The sequence below is a fragment of the Bemisia tabaci genome, chromosome 1 (assembly GCF_918797505.1).
Source record: "Bemisia tabaci chromosome 1, PGI_BMITA_v3".
Classification (NCBI taxonomy): Eukaryota; Metazoa; Arthropoda; class Insecta; order Hemiptera; family Aleyrodidae; genus Bemisia; species Bemisia tabaci.
This window is the reverse complement of record NC_092793.1, coordinates 68,399,734-68,419,841: the sequence shown is the minus strand read 5'-3', so window position 1 is coordinate 68,419,841 and position 20,108 is coordinate 68,399,734. Positions and strand designations below refer to the sequence as shown.

General features: G+C 40.3%; 1 protein-coding gene across 1 annotated transcript; it reads left to right on the top strand.

Annotated features, from left to right (window-relative positions):
• The first annotated feature begins 925 nt into the window (after nucleotides 1-925).
• Nucleotides 926-18,688, top strand: LOC109031647 (protein APCDD1). The gene is made up of 7 exons (XM_019043290.2): nucleotides 926-1,460; nucleotides 3,049-3,169; nucleotides 5,166-5,584; nucleotides 6,540-6,775; nucleotides 8,982-9,181; nucleotides 10,201-10,405; nucleotides 16,737-18,688. Exons 1-7 carry the CDS (start codon nucleotides 1,385-1,387, stop codon nucleotides 17,055-17,057), a joined length of 1,578 nt encoding a protein of 525 aa, XP_018898835.2. The 5' UTR covers nucleotides 926-1,384; the 3' UTR covers nucleotides 17,058-18,688.
• The last annotated feature ends 1,420 nt before the right edge of the window (nucleotides 18,689-20,108 follow it).

Sequence of the window (20,108 nt, the reverse complement as noted above, 5' to 3'; positions counted from 1 at the left end):
CTCTGTTTGACGCGATGTGTGAAGTATTCATGCAGTCTCGTAGGCGCTATGCGTTTCACGCTGACCGCAGTGACCACACTGTGATTGATGCAATGCGTGAGGTATTCATGCAGTCTTGTAGGCGCTAAAAAGCTCTCCTTTTGTACATACGTAATTCCGAGTAACTGTGCTTTTTCATCAAACTATCACTATTTGAATTTCCTCTCATTTCTTCTCCCCATTCCTCCTACATTCTCCTAATTTTTCATTCCTTCTTTATTTTTCTTCATTTTCCCTCCTTTTCATCTGTGTCTCCTCATTCTCTACCCTCATTTTTTTATATATTTGTTTTCATCTTTTTTTGTTCTATTGGTGATATGTGTCCTTACACTGATAGTTAGGTTACTATTTAATTGTAATGTGGAGAAAAACTTAAAAATATAACTATAGGTCAGTATGATGTGTCTCGAGATATGTCACCAACTCAAACAGAAAATACTACATCGCGCGCAATGATCCCTCATCATTTTTGTCAAAATTCGTTTATAAATTGCGTGAAAGACTAGACGAGCCGAAGTGTCGCGTCCTCGGTAATCGACTCAAAAAGCGCTCAGGAAGCCGGGTTTCTAAAATAAATCGTCTCCGATTTCCACGGAGGAACCTTTGATGAAAGCCGCTGGCATCTAGTGGTGAGGTGGGAGACATGAGCATCTCCGATTGAATTATTACTCAAAACTGATGCAGCTGTGAGTGGACCCAGACTGACCACTCCACCTCTTCGCTGCTGGGAGATCCTGACGAGTCTTCCGCTCGTGCAGTTCCACGGTTTTCAGTGCCGCGAACCGACGTGGATCCTCTTGGTATACATTCAGCTCGCGCAGTACACACCCCCCCCCCCCCCCCCCCTTACGTTCGCTCATCAGCAGGTGTATTTGCACCGATACTTCTACTGAGTTTTTTGGTGTTAAAGTACAATTTTGTTAGCTTTTACTGGACGATGTATTTATTGTATTGTGCCCTATCCTTATCTTGTCATAGCTGCTTACAGCCTTTTTAAGGCCCTCTCTTTTTACCAGCTACAATACATTATAAAGGAACGTTTCCATCAGCACCTTGGTGCGACTTCAAAAAAAAAAAGTTGTGCTTAAAGAGATTCTGCGCGGAATTGTTAAAGTTCCCTCTTAGATTTTTAGGATGACCCTTGATGACATTTTGCTCAATTTGAATTATAACTTTTTACCGAAATTAAAACAGCCGACGATCAACTTTCTCTGAGTACATTTTTTCCAAAATCACGTGCTCCTTCTGGCCCTCAGCCTTTGGAGTAGGTTTTAAAATGCTACACATTTTTTCCCCCATTTGAAGATCAACGTTAGGAAAGTGTTGTTTGAGCTGTTTTCACACCATGCTTTGTTGGGATGGAACTCGACTTCAATTGAGTGTAATCTTCCTATTTCTCACGTCATTATTCTCCACAAAAGGTAAGTTACATGGCTGAAAATAACTTGATTAAAAAAAAAAAAGTTACATGGCTGACAGACGTTTTTTTCAGAGGAAATAATTTAATGATGGAGGGAGGAGCTTCCCCAAAAGATGACTCAAAAACAATTGTATAACTTGCATTGCGCTATGATCATCATTTCAACTGCGATTCATTTTTTCAAACACTCAAGAACCATGTGATTTGATCCATTAACAGTTAAATTTTTTCAAAAGAAAATCGTGTAAGACTTCACTGACAACACGAACGGTCGTATATAAATGCTTAATCATTAAGAAGGGAAATTTTTTTTGAAAAAATGATGTTCAGAAATTTTTTCTCAAAGTCTCTCAAAGGAAGACAGACTCAGTAAGGAAAAACTCTTTGTGAAATGGTTTGGTAAATTTCTCATCAATGCAATTGGCAATGAATGTTCCTAATCAACTTTTTATTAAATTTTACGTGTTTGACATGAATGCAGCATTAGTAGTGCGTTTCGTAAAATAAATAAAAACCTAAACAAACGTGTATATTTTTGAACACTTGATTCAATTTTTGTTCTTCTTCTTTTTATTACATGCTTCGAGTAATAAGTACACAAATAGATATTCAAAAAGTTACGAATCCTCTCAATACAAGTTTATGATTAAGTTTGTTTTTCGAAATACGTTTACGTTGAAACATTTAGGGTCGGAACCCCAATACTCATATAGCTTCAAAACCGCGATACCACCTGGTTTTGCATTAAGATGAGGGACGAACGTGACTGTTTGTTTTCGCTAGTACTTAACCCGCACCAAAAATATGCAAAAAAAGCAAAAAAAGAACGGAATTCCGCTGCGATAATTTTTGCATTTCATGTATTGTGTTTTCGGATTAATTAGGGACTGGGGAGAATACCTTCGTATTTCACAGGTTCAAACCTTGCTTTTAAATACGCGAGGGCAGGTCGAAGTGGACAACAGAAAAGATCAAGTGGATCATCGAATAATTACCCGCAAGCTGAGGGGGGTTGGAGGTCGACGTTTGAAGGGGAGTCCGAGGCTTGCGGCTACAAAAAAACGACGGATCACCGCGCGGAAGCATCGCCAAATAGTGACCCTGGCCTTTCACACTTTCGGACCCAGCACCGAATTTAGGGGTGGGGGACGAGAAAAGCGCCTTCAGGCCCCCATCACAAAGGGGTCTCCCACCAAAAGATAATTATTATTATTTTTTCATTATGTAAGTTTCCTATCATCATCGCAAAGGCTTTAAAATGCATCTAAAATTGAGTCAATTTCCACAAATTTCTAGGGCCTTTACTGCCTGCGGGGGAGGGGGGGGGCTATTCCGTGCCCCTCCAGATGCAATTACAGAGTGTGCAGCGGCTCACAAAGCGAGACACACTGTTTTTTAGTCACATCACCTCACTTAATCTAGATGCAATTCTTGCAACCATTAATTCACGAAAGATTTTCTTCAACCTTGCAGCGAGGTTTCTGCAAGGTGCTATTACTTTAACAGAAGTCTTTTACCTGAGCTTGTATCAAATAGCTACCCAAATTTCTATATTAAAGCTGTATAAAATGTTTTAATTTTTTCTTCAGGCACATACGGTGATGAGTCAGGGGAAAAGTGCGAGAAACTAGCCGCTGCGATAACGAAAAATGACAAAGAGACACGCCTTGAGGATGTTTCGTCTCTCAGCGGAAAATGGGTGTCTGAGAGGTAAGTCAAGCAGATTTATACTGAATTTTTAATGGGCCGTCAATTTAAAAAAAAAATACTGAGATTATTTTTCACCAAGTGGTATGCAATGCTCAATAAATATATTTTGATTTTCAGCCTAAATACTGGAGCTTCAAATTCAATCCTTTGAAGTATTCATTTTGTATTAGTTGCACCAATATTATATTGTAATTCTGGAGTTTTAAATGACACCTTTCATTCATGGGCTGTACATGAGAATAATTGCAGCGCATCTTCGTTATGTGCGAATCTGCACATCTCAAATATTCCAGCGCGGCCTCTTTGAAGGAAGGGTATTTGAAATTCTGACGAGTGGACTGAAAGATTTACAGCGATAGCGGCACTTGCATTTATTCAAGTTCAACTCCGGCAGCGACTATAAATTACTCTAACTTGGGAGACAATGCTGGGGTGGAATAAACATGCCACCATGTTGTCAGATCACCGAAATGACTCGAGCAAGGAGACTCGAGACTAACATCTTTGGATAAATCGAGGATCAAAATAAAATCGTACGCAGTATCAATTAAAAAGGAAAAACATTTTATTAATTTCCACTGACCAGAATAAGAAATAAAAACAAAAATATATGTAAGTAATATTGGAACTTTTTTATTCCAACGACACTGTATTTATTCGACATTGGAATGAAGAAAGGGTGGTTGGGAGCTGTCAACGCGAGAGGCATTTCATGAGACGTTGTCAAGTTGCTGAGTCCTGTTCATGAATGAAATCATTAAGGTTCAAAGATCATTTTTAAATTCGAAACTCGGCACCACTGTTCAACTGAGGTTGAATTTGTATTCTGGAATGGTCACTGTTTGGTCCTGCTGGATTATTATTATATGCGGCGAATCGTATTTTTGTTTATTGTGTTGCTTGCTATTTCCATTTATCGGAGAGTCAGTCGTGGGATGTCCGATTATTTATTTCTGATCATGCAAAGAGAAGTTGTCAAACGAAATTCGATACCGTCAGTGTCTGGAACTGCGGAGCTCTTTGTAAAATAATTTTTACGTTTGAACTCTAAAATTTTTTCTCTTGGTCATCAATGTCTTAAATTATCTATTAATTCATGTGCGATGCGATCTTGGATTATGGGACTTGGGTCAACATTTTGATAATTAATTTTTTTGTACTCACATAAACCTTTTTTCTAATAGCTTACTTTCTTGACCGTGCGTTTGAGTCTCCAGCCAATACCTTAACAGCGCTCCTTTTCCTTTTCCTCAAGTGCGGGCTCATTTGGATAACACTGTGATTAAGGGAGGTTCAAGGGAGCCTTAAATATAGCATTTTTAGATAGACAATTTTTGCGAATCTCGAGTAAAATTCAGCAGAATAATTTTGGAAATGAATTCTTGCAACAATTAACAACCAACATAATTACAAGGGTTACAATGGCTATACGAAAGAATAAGTCTATGATTTACGCAATTTTCAGTACAGGCGCAAATCTAACTTAAAATTTAAAAAACTCGCAAGATATTTTCTTCCGTATTTTGTATTTTTAGTAGTGACTCAATATAATTCCTTGAGGGCCCATTTTAAAGTTAATGCGGAATTTTACTCAAGGTTAGCAAAAATTGTCCTTTCTATGATGCAACGTTATATATCCTTGAACCACACCGTCTTGATGTAAACCAGATGGGATCTCCTACACATGCACGGAAAAAGGAGGTAGGGGTTAAGTCCCAACTTGGACATTTTCAATTAATTGTGGTAGTGCCCCACAGCCCCAATCCCCAAATAAATCAAGTCCCTAACCGAAATGTTGCGGTACTTACTACCCCAATTTGCAGTGCTACCATAGTAAATTGGAAATATCCATTTCATCCAAAAAATTGGGGTAGCACTACTATTTTAGGGGATAACCCCTTATATTGTTTCCTCGTAACCCTACAAACCTCATTCTGGTCAAAAGCGTTTATTTGAAAGTGAAACTCCTCTTGATGACGTTTTCTCGAATTTACAGATGTGAAATCCGGTCGGGTCCCGAATTTCTTCTGCGGAGCTACGTTTTTTCAAAAAACGACACTTTCCACATAACGCAGTACTTCTACAGGGACGAGTCGTGCTCGACGCCTCTCTACGCGTTAAACGCGTGGGGCAAAATTCAGTTCCACGGGCCGTCGTGGGTGACGCCCGGCGCGACGGCGGGGGATTTCACGCTGTCCAGGGTGGCGATTCTGGCGCAGAATGACAGAGCCGCCGAGGACCTTTGGGCCAGGTTCAACTCCAGTTGCCCGTCCCTCGGCAGGAGGAAATGGAAGCCCTACAAGGAATACAACATCCTCGACGAACCGGAGATATTGTCTAATTCGGCCCCGATTCACGGTTTCAAGTTCACCGATGGCTACCCTCGGAAAAAGTACATCCCTTCCGACTCAATTGGTGAATTTTTTTAAGTGGAATTTCTCTTTTTTATTTAGAAAGGCTCCTAGATAGAAGCGGCATGATGAATCTGTCGCAAACTTTTGCTGATATGAATTTAACAAATAGAGGAGATTTATTTTTAAAAATGGAAAATGACCTGAGAATCAAGATGAGTGTATCAAGGAGGTCTAAAATTCTCCTAAAATGGAGAATAATTGCAGGTGTCTCAATTTTGATGAATTTCACGTTAAAATGGAAACTATATTGAGTGAACTGGGCGCGAGAAAATCTGTGATCTCTGACTTTAACGGTCATTGGAGATGTGACCAAATGACCTAATCTGCTAAAAGACATATGTTCAAATGGAAAATGCCGCTTGAAGACGTGACAAGGTGGCACATTTTTTCACTCCACAATATAATTTTCCATTATTTTAAATATCATATAATTAACAAACGATACTGCGAACGCAGTTTCTTGAGCACTCTCAGATGAAGCAATGAATTGTTTCCATGCGAATTCTCAATTTCGTAAGATTCGTATGAAGCATGGTGATTCTTGAATTTGCTGCAAAGAGTAATTCTTTCTCGATTCGAGCTAAATTTCTCCATGAAGAAAACAATTCTTTTGGTTAAGCAATGTATTATACATAGGCAATTGAAATGATGATGATATAATTTTTTGCCCAAATGCGCTGTTTATGAATTTTGTTTTTTCTAAATGTTGAGGAATATAATTTATTAGAGATACAGTAGATTAATGATAAAAAAGTCTGAACATAATTTCACGAATTCATGCAACGAGGAACTTGCCTGCAATTCAGGGAGAAAGGTCTAGACTATTTCAAATGCTCTTTATTTAATTTTATATTTCTTGAAAAAAAGCATTACTAATGATCATAACTCTAAGACCAAGATACTTTTCTCCACGATGAAGTGTACAATGTGTAATATTCATTTCACCGCTTTTACAGGTATGAGTCGGCAGGCTGCCTTCTCTACAACCGTAGAAGACTCGACTTGCATTCAAAATTTGCACCCACTTTTCAACGAGCTCCAGCTGGTCCGGATTCAAAAAAGGCCCCCGGGACCCCTGAATCCGCGCTTTTTCCGTCAAGAGATGTTACTTGGGGACATCCGTTCTAGATTTGAAAATCGAAGTCAGAACCAACCAACCGTCCTTCACACGCCTCTCATAAGAGTTGAACAGGTAAAACATATACGGCACAGTTTTATACTAAAAAATTGACCGACGTATCTTTGCTGAATCATGCAACAGTGGTTTGTTTGCTGATTTTCCACTGTTCCTGCGGGCTGATTCTTGAAATCGATAGGCAAAGCGATTGACATAGGAGCCAAATGAAAATGAAGAGATCCTATTGGTTGAATGGAGTCGTAGATGTTGATTCGTCGACCCCTCTCGAAAGGACTTAGCTACATTTCAATATTTCCAAATTTCTCCTCTCAAATTGCATTTTTATACCAGGAGAATCTTGAACTTTTTTAACTTAACAGTTCATTGATTTTTCTGCTGACGAAAATCAGACTAATTTTGGACAAATATTGCACAGGTGCTTTCTTGTAAGAATATTGAATCGTTTGAGTGAATTTTGCAACCTTGAAATGGAGTAACTTTCCTTCGTCCGGGAAACGACGGAATTTAGGGGGAAATGGTAGATCAATTTGACGTGTTTCTGCCAAACGGAACTATGTGCATTTAAACATGAGCCGTGAGACCCATAAGAATGTATGCATAACAGGGCTCACGTCATAAAGCACATAGTTCCGTTTGGTAGAAATACGTCCAATTATAGGACCTTTTGTGGGCTGCCGTTACTAAGATCGTCGATTTTGATCATACCCACCGTGTTTTTAGTATGCTTACCCCGTTTCTACATTGCAGCCACCTGCTTCTCCCAATAATATCGCTCCATTTTGCCTTTGTCTCCTTTGTCTGTCACTCCGAAAGCCCTCCGAATATACTTCCATTCCTCAAACCTCTCTCTCGAACCCCTTACACCTCCTCTTTGCCATCTTCTAATTTTCCCCCAAAAATAAATGAGTGGCCATACAAAGTATTTTCAGTCTGATATTTATTCATTTGATGCAAATGGAGATTTCTGCGACTTTTATATGAGGCACGGCAACAATTCCAGCGTCGAACATAACGAGGGGTTCTAAGCGCCTCGCAAGGTCGCCAAAATGCACGCCAAAATGTTCAAGTTTTATGGGGAAATCAGTGCTGCCTGCGCACGAGCGGACAAGCACGAAGTCGCGGTGCGGTGCGACAGACGTAACGTCAAGCGTTGCGTTGCATCAATCAGACTGACGTTGATCGACGGGTGCGAGGACGAACGCTGAGGTGGAAGCCATCTCTAAACAATGCCCCTCTTGTCTGCATTTTAAACGTCCACCCTGAATTCCAAATCTCGCTCCTCCACTTATCTGCAAAAATGTATGCAGCCAAGTGGTTCCCGCCATCGGAGACTCTAAAGAGTACACGAACGGAGGGAATCTGCTTACCGCAGCCAATTTTGACCGTATTATGTAGATAGAAGCTACCGTTTAGATAGCGTCGAGCAAAACAGTCACATCTACTTTGTGGTGTATCAGAATCTCATCTTCTTTTTTAATTTTATGGAAGGAAACCAAGCAACATTTTCGCGTAATTTTTTTTTGTGTGGAAAGTAACTACTACATAAGGGTACTACGAAAGTAACTACCAAATAAAATTGCAATAATTTTCGAGTAGGGATGTTGCTTTGTTATCGTTCAAAAAATTAAAATGAGAGATGAGTTTTTGAAACACCACAATGAAGATGCGACTGTTCTGCTTAAATCTGTCCATTTCTGACTCATTCACAAAAGCACCAATCTGCAAAGTGTAACTGATGGTACATGCGTCGTTTCTGAAATAGAGACAGTACTTATTGGTAGTTCCTTTTCGGCGTAATGTAGTCCGTTAAAGAAATAAAGACAGATAATGGTATTGCAAGGCAGTGTCATGGAAAAGAGACCTCCTCCAACCAGTAAATCACTTTCGGTGCTAAAACAATTAATAGTAGAAATATCGATGGTAGAATATCGAGTCCGGAGCATGTATGGCTGCTGAATATTCGGAGTTATATGAAAAGGGAGTGAAATCTACCGGAGAGCGGAGTTACAACAACATGTATAATTTGTTATACCCATCAGGGGTCTAATGGAATTATGACAGCAGAGTTGCCAATTCTCAAGAATTGCCACTGCTCCAGAAAAGAGACTTATTTTTTTCATGCCATATGGGATAAAAATTTGAAACCAGAAACCAGTTTTTTCATTGGAAGGATCTCCTCTTCAAAAGTAAAATACCGAAAGTGCATATTTATGGTTAGAATGCAGATTAAGATTGTGACTTTTCAAATTTGATATTTCAGGCACAAGGGTGTGAAGTTTGTCGAGCGATTATCCGCGCAACTGAGAGAACCTTCCCTCAGCTGAATGCTCAACCAAGACTGCCGATTTACCTTGGCGGTGAGTGGGTCAGTGGGCACTGTGAGACTAGGCCTTTAGGCACCTTCTTAAAGCGACGACTGCAAGTCATAGCCAATACATCTACTTGGCAAGTTGACTATAGGTGAGAGTAATCAATACACGATAAAATTAGAAATTATATGCTACGACAAAGCATCTTGCTGTATTTCTTAATTCAGGGAAAAAATCTGTGTCGTAGGCGGCATTTATAATAACCACCGGCAATTTTCAAGCTGTTCAGTTTTTGTAAAGGTACATCGCAATAACGCGCATACAAGCATAGTAAAGATTTGATGGGTACCGGGCATCAAAATTATGACCTCGGATTGGAGCGCCTTCATTTTTTGTGATACTCTACGCTTTGCTACGGAGCTAATTTAGTTGCTTGTCCGATCTGAACCCAACTGAGGTCGTGGTTTCCACTATAAGCTCTTCTAAGTGTGCTTGTTACTTCCATGTTTTTACGAGGAGGCTAAATAATACTACTCGAATCTTTTCCCTTTATTTCTAAATGTGCTTTTCTAATCACTCACTAGTGGCTTATTGCAAATTGCCCGGCGATTGCTACCTGTCTGCGACATACATATGGAGACGGAAAGACAACTCTGAGGCTGCACTGATACTTAAATCCGTGTTATCACTTACTTTTGGTTCTTTCGACCGATTCAACCAAAACGATTTGGTGGAAGTTTCAATATTTTAAATATACTAATAATTTATCATGTTTTTCTGCATGAACAAACTCAGACACATCATTCATTTCAATTTATTACTTTGGTTTTAAATTATTTTGCTGCTTGACGTTCATCACCGCTGGCATTACGACTATCCTCCTCTAGTGACGTCACTTTTGAACAGGTGAATTGGTGAAGATGGTTCAGTAAGAGAAAATACAAATTAATTTTTTTTTATTTTTTTTATATATATTGGGTTTGAAGGAAAGTAAAACTTTAAAGCCCTTGTTCCTCAATTCAAATTTGATGCGCTGACGAGCATCCACTCTACTAACTAACCAAAGGTAAGGGCGGCTACTCCTCCTCAGTGACGTAACTTACCGCGGCGTATGTGCATTCATTGTTTTTTTGTCTTATTTTTTGAAATCGGATTGGTATTTTCCCCCAGATTTTACTCTGATATGGCTTGCTCTGCTCCCACCCTGACTGCTACTGCTTCCGGGTATTTTTCTACTGGATTGCCGTCGATGGCAGTGCAAGGAGGCACGGAGTTTGACTTTCATGTCCAAAAAGCGTACATAATGCTTTTTGATGAGGGGCTTGTGCACACTTTACAGAATGACCCACGATGTGGCACACCTGGAACTTGGCGGGTGAGCATCTCCTCAGTTATCAAATTCCATTAAAACTAGTAGCGATTCTTTAAAGTTGGTAACGTTGTTTTTCCTCCATTTAAATGTACGTAAAACAATCGATTCTCGGTGGGGCAGCTTGCCTCACCTAAAATCGATATGTTTAGTGGATTTAAATGGAGGAATAATACTGTCGTGCCAAGGAAAAACGCCGTACGAGCCTTCAGACGTTGCCAAGTTTCCTGCGATACAAAACAAATTTACTGGGAAAATTGCGAATATTAGTTTCCAAAATTTTCGGACGATTTTGTACGCAATTTAATCTAGAGTATCTGAATATTTCAAGGAAAAATATGCATAAATGTTGTCCAAAATGCATGTTTTATCAAGGGAAATTTGGCAACTCTTGAATGTTCATACGGCGTTCTTCCTTGGCACGGCAGAATAGTTGTTGCAACTTCCAACATTTGCCATTGACTAAAACTTACTAATGTTTTTACAGAGGAAGAATCTTATTCAAATAAGTTATGGGTCATATTTTATTTTTTTAAGACAAACAGACAAATTGAAAAAAAATGTAGAACAAGTTTTAATCCTCTTTGATTACGTGGTAAAAATCGATGCATGCATTGTATATTGCCTACTTAGTAATTGAAAGGATTTCTCTTATTGAAATTTATTGCAATAAAAGTAAAATAAGTCGCTCTTTCCTTTGCATTGTAAATTGCCTATCTCTCTAAAAGGTACTCGTGCAATTTATTGATCGTTAAAAATTGACAATGATTATCGATCAAATGATGCAAAAATATTGCACTTTGAAAGGAATTGAAATTTTACCGCAATGTTTTGCAATCAGCTTCCTAAGTATCGATGTTAATTTTTATACGTGAATTCGAGATGAAAAATTGTTCGACGTATTTTGCGTGCTATCCGGCTAAAGTTTGGAATCTCATTTCATACTTATCATCAAAACGCACATTTCCGAGAAGAGCTGAAATTAAGTTGGAGGTCATGCTTGAATTTTTTTGCCGCCATTTGACAGTCGCATTTTGAGTGAATTCCGCTGAAAATGCACGACACGATATGAAATTTTTCTCTTTCTTTCGAGGAAAATTAATTTACTCTGTCTGACTATCAGGTTGAAAAAACAAGCGTTACTTTATAAAAAAGTAATCTCACGGTAATAAATGGTATAAAATTATTGCAGCATCAATAGTACATCGAATATAGATTTTTTGATCCACTCATCCTCTTCGTGCCCCGTCAAATTTTACCTGAGCACGGCGCAAGACCGCGCCTTTTCGAACAAGTAGCAAACGGATAAGCGTCTCATTTAATCTTTTTGTAACGATTTTTTACTTCAAAATGAGTCCATTGTGCACGAGAGATACAACCAATTAATTGGATTTGTTTCTCTATCAAATTGCGCACGAAAATCATGTGAAAGTGCATCTGAAATGTGTCAGACACTCTTAGTGTTAGTTCGTAAAGCAGGAGTTCTCAAATTCACTGCGCCCTTGGGCTTTTCTAGCTGGGTCATCGGCAGCCTGTTTTATCTACAAAGATCTGAGAATATTATGGAATATGATATGGAAGATATTTCATAATTTTCCATAATATGTACGAAATTATAATTACATGGTGTCCCCCAAGTTCTCTTTGATACTTCCCGGTGAGGGATTAGAATCATAGGAAATTTGCGTGATAACACTGTCGCTCCAAGAAAAACATCGTAAAAATATTGGTATTGCAGAATCTCCCACGAGAAAATATTTACTTTGTTGGAAAGTTCTGCATATTTTTTCTCAGAACTCCAGGCATTTAAAGAAAATTCACGGGTGAACGTCTCTGATAAAAAAATTTACAAAAGTTTGTTCACGAATTCCTATTTTATTGAAGTTAGTATTGCAACGTCTGGAGGCTCAGACGACGTTCTTCCTTTTGGCCAGTAGCAATTCTTAAATGTTGGCAACACTGTTTTCCCTCCATTTAAATGTATGTAAAACAATCGATTCTCGGTAAGGCACCTTGCGTCACCTAAAATCGACATTTTCAGTGGATTCAAATGGAGGAAATACAGTGTTGCCGACTTGCAAAATTGCCACTGTCTATAGCACGGCATAACAGGCCTCGTTCAAGCCGCAGTATCTACAATCCAACTGTCCGCCATCCGTTGATTCAGGTCATTTTCGAACGCCTCCGGCGACAATGCATTGATACAATCCTCCATCTTGTAGAAATATCCAGACATTGGAAGGTCATATCCTGGAGAGGTTTTCATGAAGAAGGAGCATTTCCACGTCCAACCATCCGTCGTTTCGTTTAACCATGGCCAAGGACGCCATGGTTGACACATACCTATGAACGCATCGCCACACGGGCCGCGCCATTTTCTCATGATGTTCTTGAACTCTGCGAGCGCGATCGCACATTTGTTGCCACTTTTTCGCAATACGACTTCATCCGAGTTGCAAGTGTCCTCATTCACTTTTTGGAGGAGGAAGTTCTTTTTTTGCCTGAAGAATTCAACCTAGAATTGAGATACAGTGTACATTACAACACTGTAAAAAAAGTTAAGGGCTGTATAGAATAGACGTACCGTCCGTTTTGGGCTCAGAGGCCAAACCTTCCGGGTGCTGGAGTCGTAGCACCGGGTGATACGCTCGGAACTTTCGGTCTCTGAGCCCGAAACGCTGACGGCATGTCTGTACAGCCGGTAAGTACGGCCTCCGCGGCCGGAATTTTGCTTTTAGCGAATCTGCTGAATTTAAGTCACTCAATTTCTCGCTGCGGCAAAATAAAATTCAGTAGACTCTTGATTTTCCGACACTCGATTATCTAACACCTCTGTTAACTGACAAGCTTTTTTCACCGCTGAAGCATGGTATTTCCGGGCATTACAAGAGGCTTTCGTTATGACTGCGAGCAGGCAAGCTTTCTAAGCTAGCACAAACATTTAGTCTCACGGGTTTTAATTTTATTATTTTATACATAATATTCTTTTCCGATGCCTACGGAACGCTCATAAATTACGTAACGCACTTTTTCAGCATTTTCATTTCCCCTTTCCCCCTTGTAGCGCTTTTGTGATGTAGGTCCCTATCTTTCAATGCGTAAAAGCAAAATGGGGTAACGCTCTTCTTGACCCCTCCATCCCCCTATACTGCCGTGCTAAGGAAAAACGCCTTATGAACATTCGAGAATTGCCAAATTTCCCCCGATAAAACATGTATTTTTTTTAGGAAAGTCATGCTTATTTCCTTGAAATTTTCAAATATTTTAGATTAAATCACTAACAAAAATTTCTGAAAATGTTTTATAAAAATATGCACAATTTTCCAGGTAAATTTGACTTTTATTGAAAGATATTTGGCAACATCTGTAGGCTCATACGACGTTCTTCTATAGAACGGCAGTATAGTGTTACGTAATTTGGCCTTAACTAAAGGTGACTACACAACCAGCTGAAACATCTCGAATGGAGATGTTGCATGTGTAAAGAATTTGCGATTTGACTGTTGCTTCTTATGTAAAAGTTTGCGAAAAACACGATGTTGCCACTGGTTTTCTCTGAAATCAACCCCCAAGCTAAAAAAAACCCCCAAGTTGAGCCCAAAATGGAGGGGATATCCCACGCTACCGGCTACCCTGAGAGTCCTTCTCTACATCAAGACAAACTCTCCATGCAAAGATAGGGAGCAAATACATTGACAGGGCTGCCATTTTATTTGGGAACTTCAAAACTGAAAGCACGGCAGCCCTGTCAATGTTTTTGCTCCCTATCTTTGCATGGAGAGTTTGTCTTGATGTAGAGGTGGACTCTCAGGGTAGCCGGTAGCGTGGGATATCCCCTCCATTTTGGGCTCAACTTTTTTTGAGAGCTTTTTTTGAGATTGGGAGTTGATTTCAGAGAAAACCAGTGGCACCATCGTGTTTTTCGCGAACTTTTACATAAGAAGCAACAGTCAAATCGCAATTCCTCGCACATACAACATCTCCATTGTATTAACCCTGCTTAACCTGAGGCGTCGGTTCTCGCGTTTCGTTTTTTTCTTTGCCTTTGTCTTGGTTGCCTTGATTTCGTAAATTTTCATCTTAAGTTACCGTCATTTGTTGGTTGCCCGGTTTCATATGGATCCCCTGAAACTTTCCGATCACGTCAAGCATGCCGGGGGTGTCTGTCGTGAATCTGGCGGGGAGGTAGTGCGCGAAGGCCGGTTGAAACTGCGGTGGTTGGAGATTCGGTGACGTACTTCGGGGCCTTGGGACGAGAGGGCAATGAGACTCTATACTACGACTCTGCGAAATCAGGCTGATTCCTGATTGGATGCGGCTTACAGTAGCGGGGGTTGCCGCTTTACGCTTCGAGCGCGTGTTCCGCGGAACCCGAGCAGGAACGCACCGGGTCTCATCGATCAGCACCAGACAAACGATCAGCCAGAGGAAGAGCCGAATCACGATTTTAGGCATCGCAACCTCACGGCTCAAACGCTGGATCGCGGACTGACTTTTGACGAATTTTTATACAAGACGAGACTCGACAAAATTGATGCGAGGGGAGAATAAGTCATAGAGGAGCGGGGAGGGCAGGGGAAACTATTTCATATTCGAAATGAAAGGGAGCTGTTACGACGATCGGATTATGATTGCAGGTCGCATGCAAGGAGAGTGCTTTGAAAAAGAATATACGGTCGTGCTAAGGAAGAACGTCGTATGAGCCTTCAGACGTCGCCAAGTTTCCCTCGATAAAAACCTACTTTATTCGAAAAATTGTGAATATTTTCCCCCAAAATTTTCGGACAATTTTGCACGCAATTTAATCTAAAATATCTGAAAATTTCAAGGAAAAATATGAATGAACGTCGTCGAAAATACATGGTTTACTATCGGGAATTTGGCAACTCTCGAATGTTCATACGGCGTTCTTCCTTCGCACGGCAGTTCGTTCCGCTGTATATTCGACGCATTTTATAAATTCACAAGGTTCTGAGAAATAATTACATTTTTTCAGTTGAAAAAAATCTCAGATCCGGATTATTTTTAAGTAAATTTCCCCCTTTTTCGATCCTTACTTTCCTCAACCAACTTTGATATTGCAGGTATTCAAGTTGACATTTTTTTCACATTTAAAACACACAGTTGGTTTCAAAACTGCGTAAAAACATTCCAGTAGGTGTTCCTTAGTAAATTTCACAGTGTTACTAACAAATAAAACCATATTATTTGCACTTTTGATTTATTTGCGTGATTATTCGACGTTTATTTTGGGCTTTAGGAGCTCCACAAAGTCTACTCGGAGCGAAAAAACTTCATGCATGGGACCTTAAGTTGATGTCAAATGGATCTCCGAAGTTTTCGTTTCGAATTGAGGTCCAGCCTCCAAAGTCCAGGCCGCACATCTGAGGTACTTCAGTGCTTCGGTCGAAACTGCTGTTGAGTCAACCGCAGTACCGATGTGCTTACTACGGATGTGTGACCCGAACTTCGGCAGCTGGACTGTAAGTTTGTGGATGCAGGATCAGAAAACTTCAGATGTCTCTAAAACTTGACCGTCAGGTCCCTTTGGCAAAATTTGTTTCTTGCCTTGTACACGGAGAAAAAAACTTCGAGCATGGGACCCAAAGTTGAGGTCATATGGATCTCTGAAGTTTTCTGATCACCGCATCCGAAAACTTGAGGTCGAGCTGCCGAAGTTCGGGTCAGACATCGAGGCACTTCGGTATGTACCGGAGTACTTCAAATGTGTGACCCAAACCCTTCGGTATGTATCGAAGTACTTCAGATGTCTAACCCGAACTTCGACAGCTGGACCTCAAGTTCATAGATACGTGATCTAAAAACTTCAGAGATTCATATGACCTCAACTTCGGGTCCCACGCACGAAGTTTTTTCCTCCGTGCGGATGTTGAGAAACAAGTTGGGTCCAAAAACTGGCAGACATGATGAAAATGCTCAATACTGATAGGGACGAATTTTCTTCTATCAACAGGCAACGTCTACTTTTCGGTGCTTAACTTGTCAATATTTTCGAAAATGTTTATTTTTCCCGATTCTGAATGAATCGACGATTCTACCGATTTCAACCATCATCTCGCAAAATAACGGATGGCCGGCCGAACTTCGGCAGCTCGACCTCAAGTTTTTAGGTACGTGATCCGAAAACTTCAGAGATCCATGTGATCTCAACTTCGGGTCCCACGCACGAAGTTTTTTCTCCGTGAAGGTGGTTGGGCCAATCACGAGTGGAATCTTCAGTAGCCGTGCTCTTTCTATATAGGTTAGACTAGTAGTCACTGTCACTGTCTAGTAGTCCATTCATATATTGAGGTAAACATCGTTGATTGATTTTCAGACGGGAGTCATGCACGACCTAGCGCCCTCGAACGGATGCGTGACCGTGGGGATCGTTGTGCCGACGACGGTGTACGAGCTGGTACGCCTGGAGATCAACTCCAACGGGATGCCGCTCCTGTTCATGGGTCAGCCGGACCCGGATGACGCCCCTGTGAGTGTCCGACTCAGGCCCACCAGCTACCAGCCTCCTCTCATCCAGTGCGCCAGCCAGCTACCCCCTTACACCCACTTCATCACTGCTAGATCCAGCTCAAGTCGCCGGCAAATCACCTGTGCCCTAGTCTTCTTTCAGCTCATCTATGTAATATGCAATGTATAATCGTCGCTCCTCAGCGGGTGGATTAATGGAATTGATGCACAAAGCGATAGACAAAGAATACAAATGAGAATGGAGCGATCCTATTGGTTGAAACGCATGTTTCTGATAGAACGAGGGAGATAATAATAGACTAACTATAGGGTCGAAGAAGTTGCTTGATTGGGTTCCTCCTGGGAGGAGACAAAGGGGACGCCCAGTGAAAGGGTGGCGACAGGGGGTTTTAGAAGGAATGAGGGTTTGCCAACTCCCTGAAGGGCTTTGGGAGGATAGGGGACTTTGGCGGCTAGGGGTCGCAGAGCGCCAGAGAGCGCTATAAAAGCGGCTTTGTACACACGTACATACTGCTCTTATGGGTTGCTGTTAGTTATTCTATTTATTCTTTGTCCACTTCAACCACTCACTTCGACAGGGTTGCTCCATTTTCTCTGCCCTCTTTGCCTATCGCTCTGACTGTCGATGTAAAAAGTGTATAATAATTGTAATAATAATCAAAGTAAATTCCCGCAGTCGAAAGAACGTAACTACATTGCATTAATGCAAACTTTCTATTCCCAAACTGTATTTTCACCTAATAAAATAACAACTTAATTCGAGGAAAAGGCTGCAAAAAAACAACAAAGGATAACAAAAACTCGGAAAGTTTCAAAATATTAACAAATTCATTTTCAACCGGGAAAAAGTGAGCCGTCGATTCGCTGTTATTGCGAGACTGAGACTGATTACAAGGTAAACAGACTCGGCACAGTGCAGCAAAAAAAGTTAAGTTGTTTTTAGTTCGTTAGGCGCGTCCCTGACTGACAATTTCAGAAATCGATGGCTATAAAGAGCAAGAGAGAACGTGCCTCCGTTTGTGAAGTTCCAGACTTTCAATCATATTTATCTTCACTATGGACGACTTATTAACTGCTATCAGTTTTCTTATCTGTTGGCAGACTATTCTGTATGAGGTTCGAGGTATAATAGTTGACTGGTTCCTCCTCGAAAGAATAAAATAAAATTGGACATTTTGAAACACCGCAACGGAGGTACGTGATTCTGCTCTGTTGCCATCCCAGAATCGGCCAAAATTTCGGACAAAAATTGCATGGTCATATTCTTGTAAACAATTAATTTTTGAAGTCAAATTTGCAACCTTGGAATGGAGTTACGTGCTTTTTTGTAGGAAACGACGCAATGTGTAAAAAAATAATAAGATTCAAAACTTAACTTATCTGTGATAATAAATGAACTTCAATTTACTAAAATGTGATATTAAGATTTCTGATGTAAACTATAAAGTTTAGGGCTGTAGATGTCGAGTGGATTCTCTCCTTCTTAAAGGAAAGAACATTTGATTTTTCTTACCAGAAAGATCTGTCTTGCATTTTAAACATCTTACGAAGACAGACAGGATCCACCAACGATGCAAATGTGTCAAGTAGCAATACCTCAACAATTAAAAATTACTTTTTTGACGCATTAAACAACCTTTCATACCGGCAGGACTACTATTTCAATCCTGAAACGATTGAGTACTGCCAGTTTTTTTTCATTCAATGCTTCTTTCAATATATTGCTTTCTTAGGTATCGAAATGACTTTCTTCAATGACAGCCAGCAAATAGTTATTTCAGTGTTTTCCTATGTACAGGGTGTTCGAAAAGTCCCCTCCCCCCCCCTCTAACTTTTGACCTAATTGAGGTAGAGATTTGAAACTTGGAGGGTGTTCCTAGATCAAAGGGAGCTACTTTTTGACCCCCCCAAAATTTTGGGGGGGCCCCATTTTGGGGGGGTTACGGACCCTAACTTTTAATTTTCAAATGGGAAGACCCCCTTTGTGATACCTCGTTCGAAAGAGCATAAAAAAATAAAATTTTTCGCGCAAACCGGAAGTCATTATCTCAAACCGTTTCAAAATGGCGGCCGGTCAAAGTTCCAAATGGCCGAAAATTGGCACCTCTGCTATTTGCACATGGATTTGCTTGAAACTCGGTATCTGGAGGTATTTTGGCACGAGAAAAACGAATTTAACGTTAGATTTTCAAAAAAACCCTAATTTTTCAAAATGGCGACCGGTTTAGGCTCAAAAAGGCCGAAAATTTGACAAACTCGATTTTTTTGCCAATGGATTCACCTGAAATTCGGTATCTGGGGGTATTTTGACCCAAGAATAACGAATTCAACGTTAGATTTTTAAACAAACCCTTATTTTTCAAAATGGCCGCCGATTAAAGTTCAAAATGGTCAACAATTGGCAACCTCGACTTTTTGCCGATAGATTCGCCTCAAACTCGGTGTTTGAGGGTATCTGGGTGGGAGACAAACGAATTCGACGTTATTTCACCGAGTTTCAGGCGAATCTATCGGCAAAAAGTCGAGGTTGCCATTTGTTGACCATTTTGAACTTTAATCGGCGGCCATTTTGAAAAATTAGGGTTTGTTTAAAAATCTAACGTTGAATTCGTTATTCTCGGGTCAAAATACCCCCAGATACCGAATTTCAGGTGAATCCATTGGCAAAAAAATCGAGTTTGTCAAATTTTCGGCCTTTTTGAGCCTAAACCGGTCGCCATTTTGAAAAATTAGGGTTTTTTTTGAAAATCTAACGTTAAATTCGTTTTTCTCGTGCCAAAATACCTCCAGATACCGAGTTTCAAGCAAATCCATGTGCAAATAGCAGAGGTGCCAATTTTCGGCCATTTGGAACTTTGACCGGCCGCCATTTTGAAACGGTTTGAGATAATGACTTCCGGTTTGCGCGAAAAATTTTATTTTTTTATGCTCTTTCGAACGAGGTATCACAAAGGGGGTCTTCCCATTTGAAAATTAAAAGTTAGGGTCCGTAACCCCCCCAAAATGGGGCCCCCCCAAAATTTTGGGGGGGTCAAAAAGTAGCTCCCTTTTGATCTAGGAACACCCTCCAAGTTTCAAATCTCTACCTCAATTAGGTCAAAAGTTAGAGGGGGGGGGGAGGGGACTTTTCGAACACCCTGTATAATATAAGTATTTTTAGTGAGTGCGGAAAATAATTTTTTAATTATTTTTTATAGGCGGACTAGACATCTATGACTGA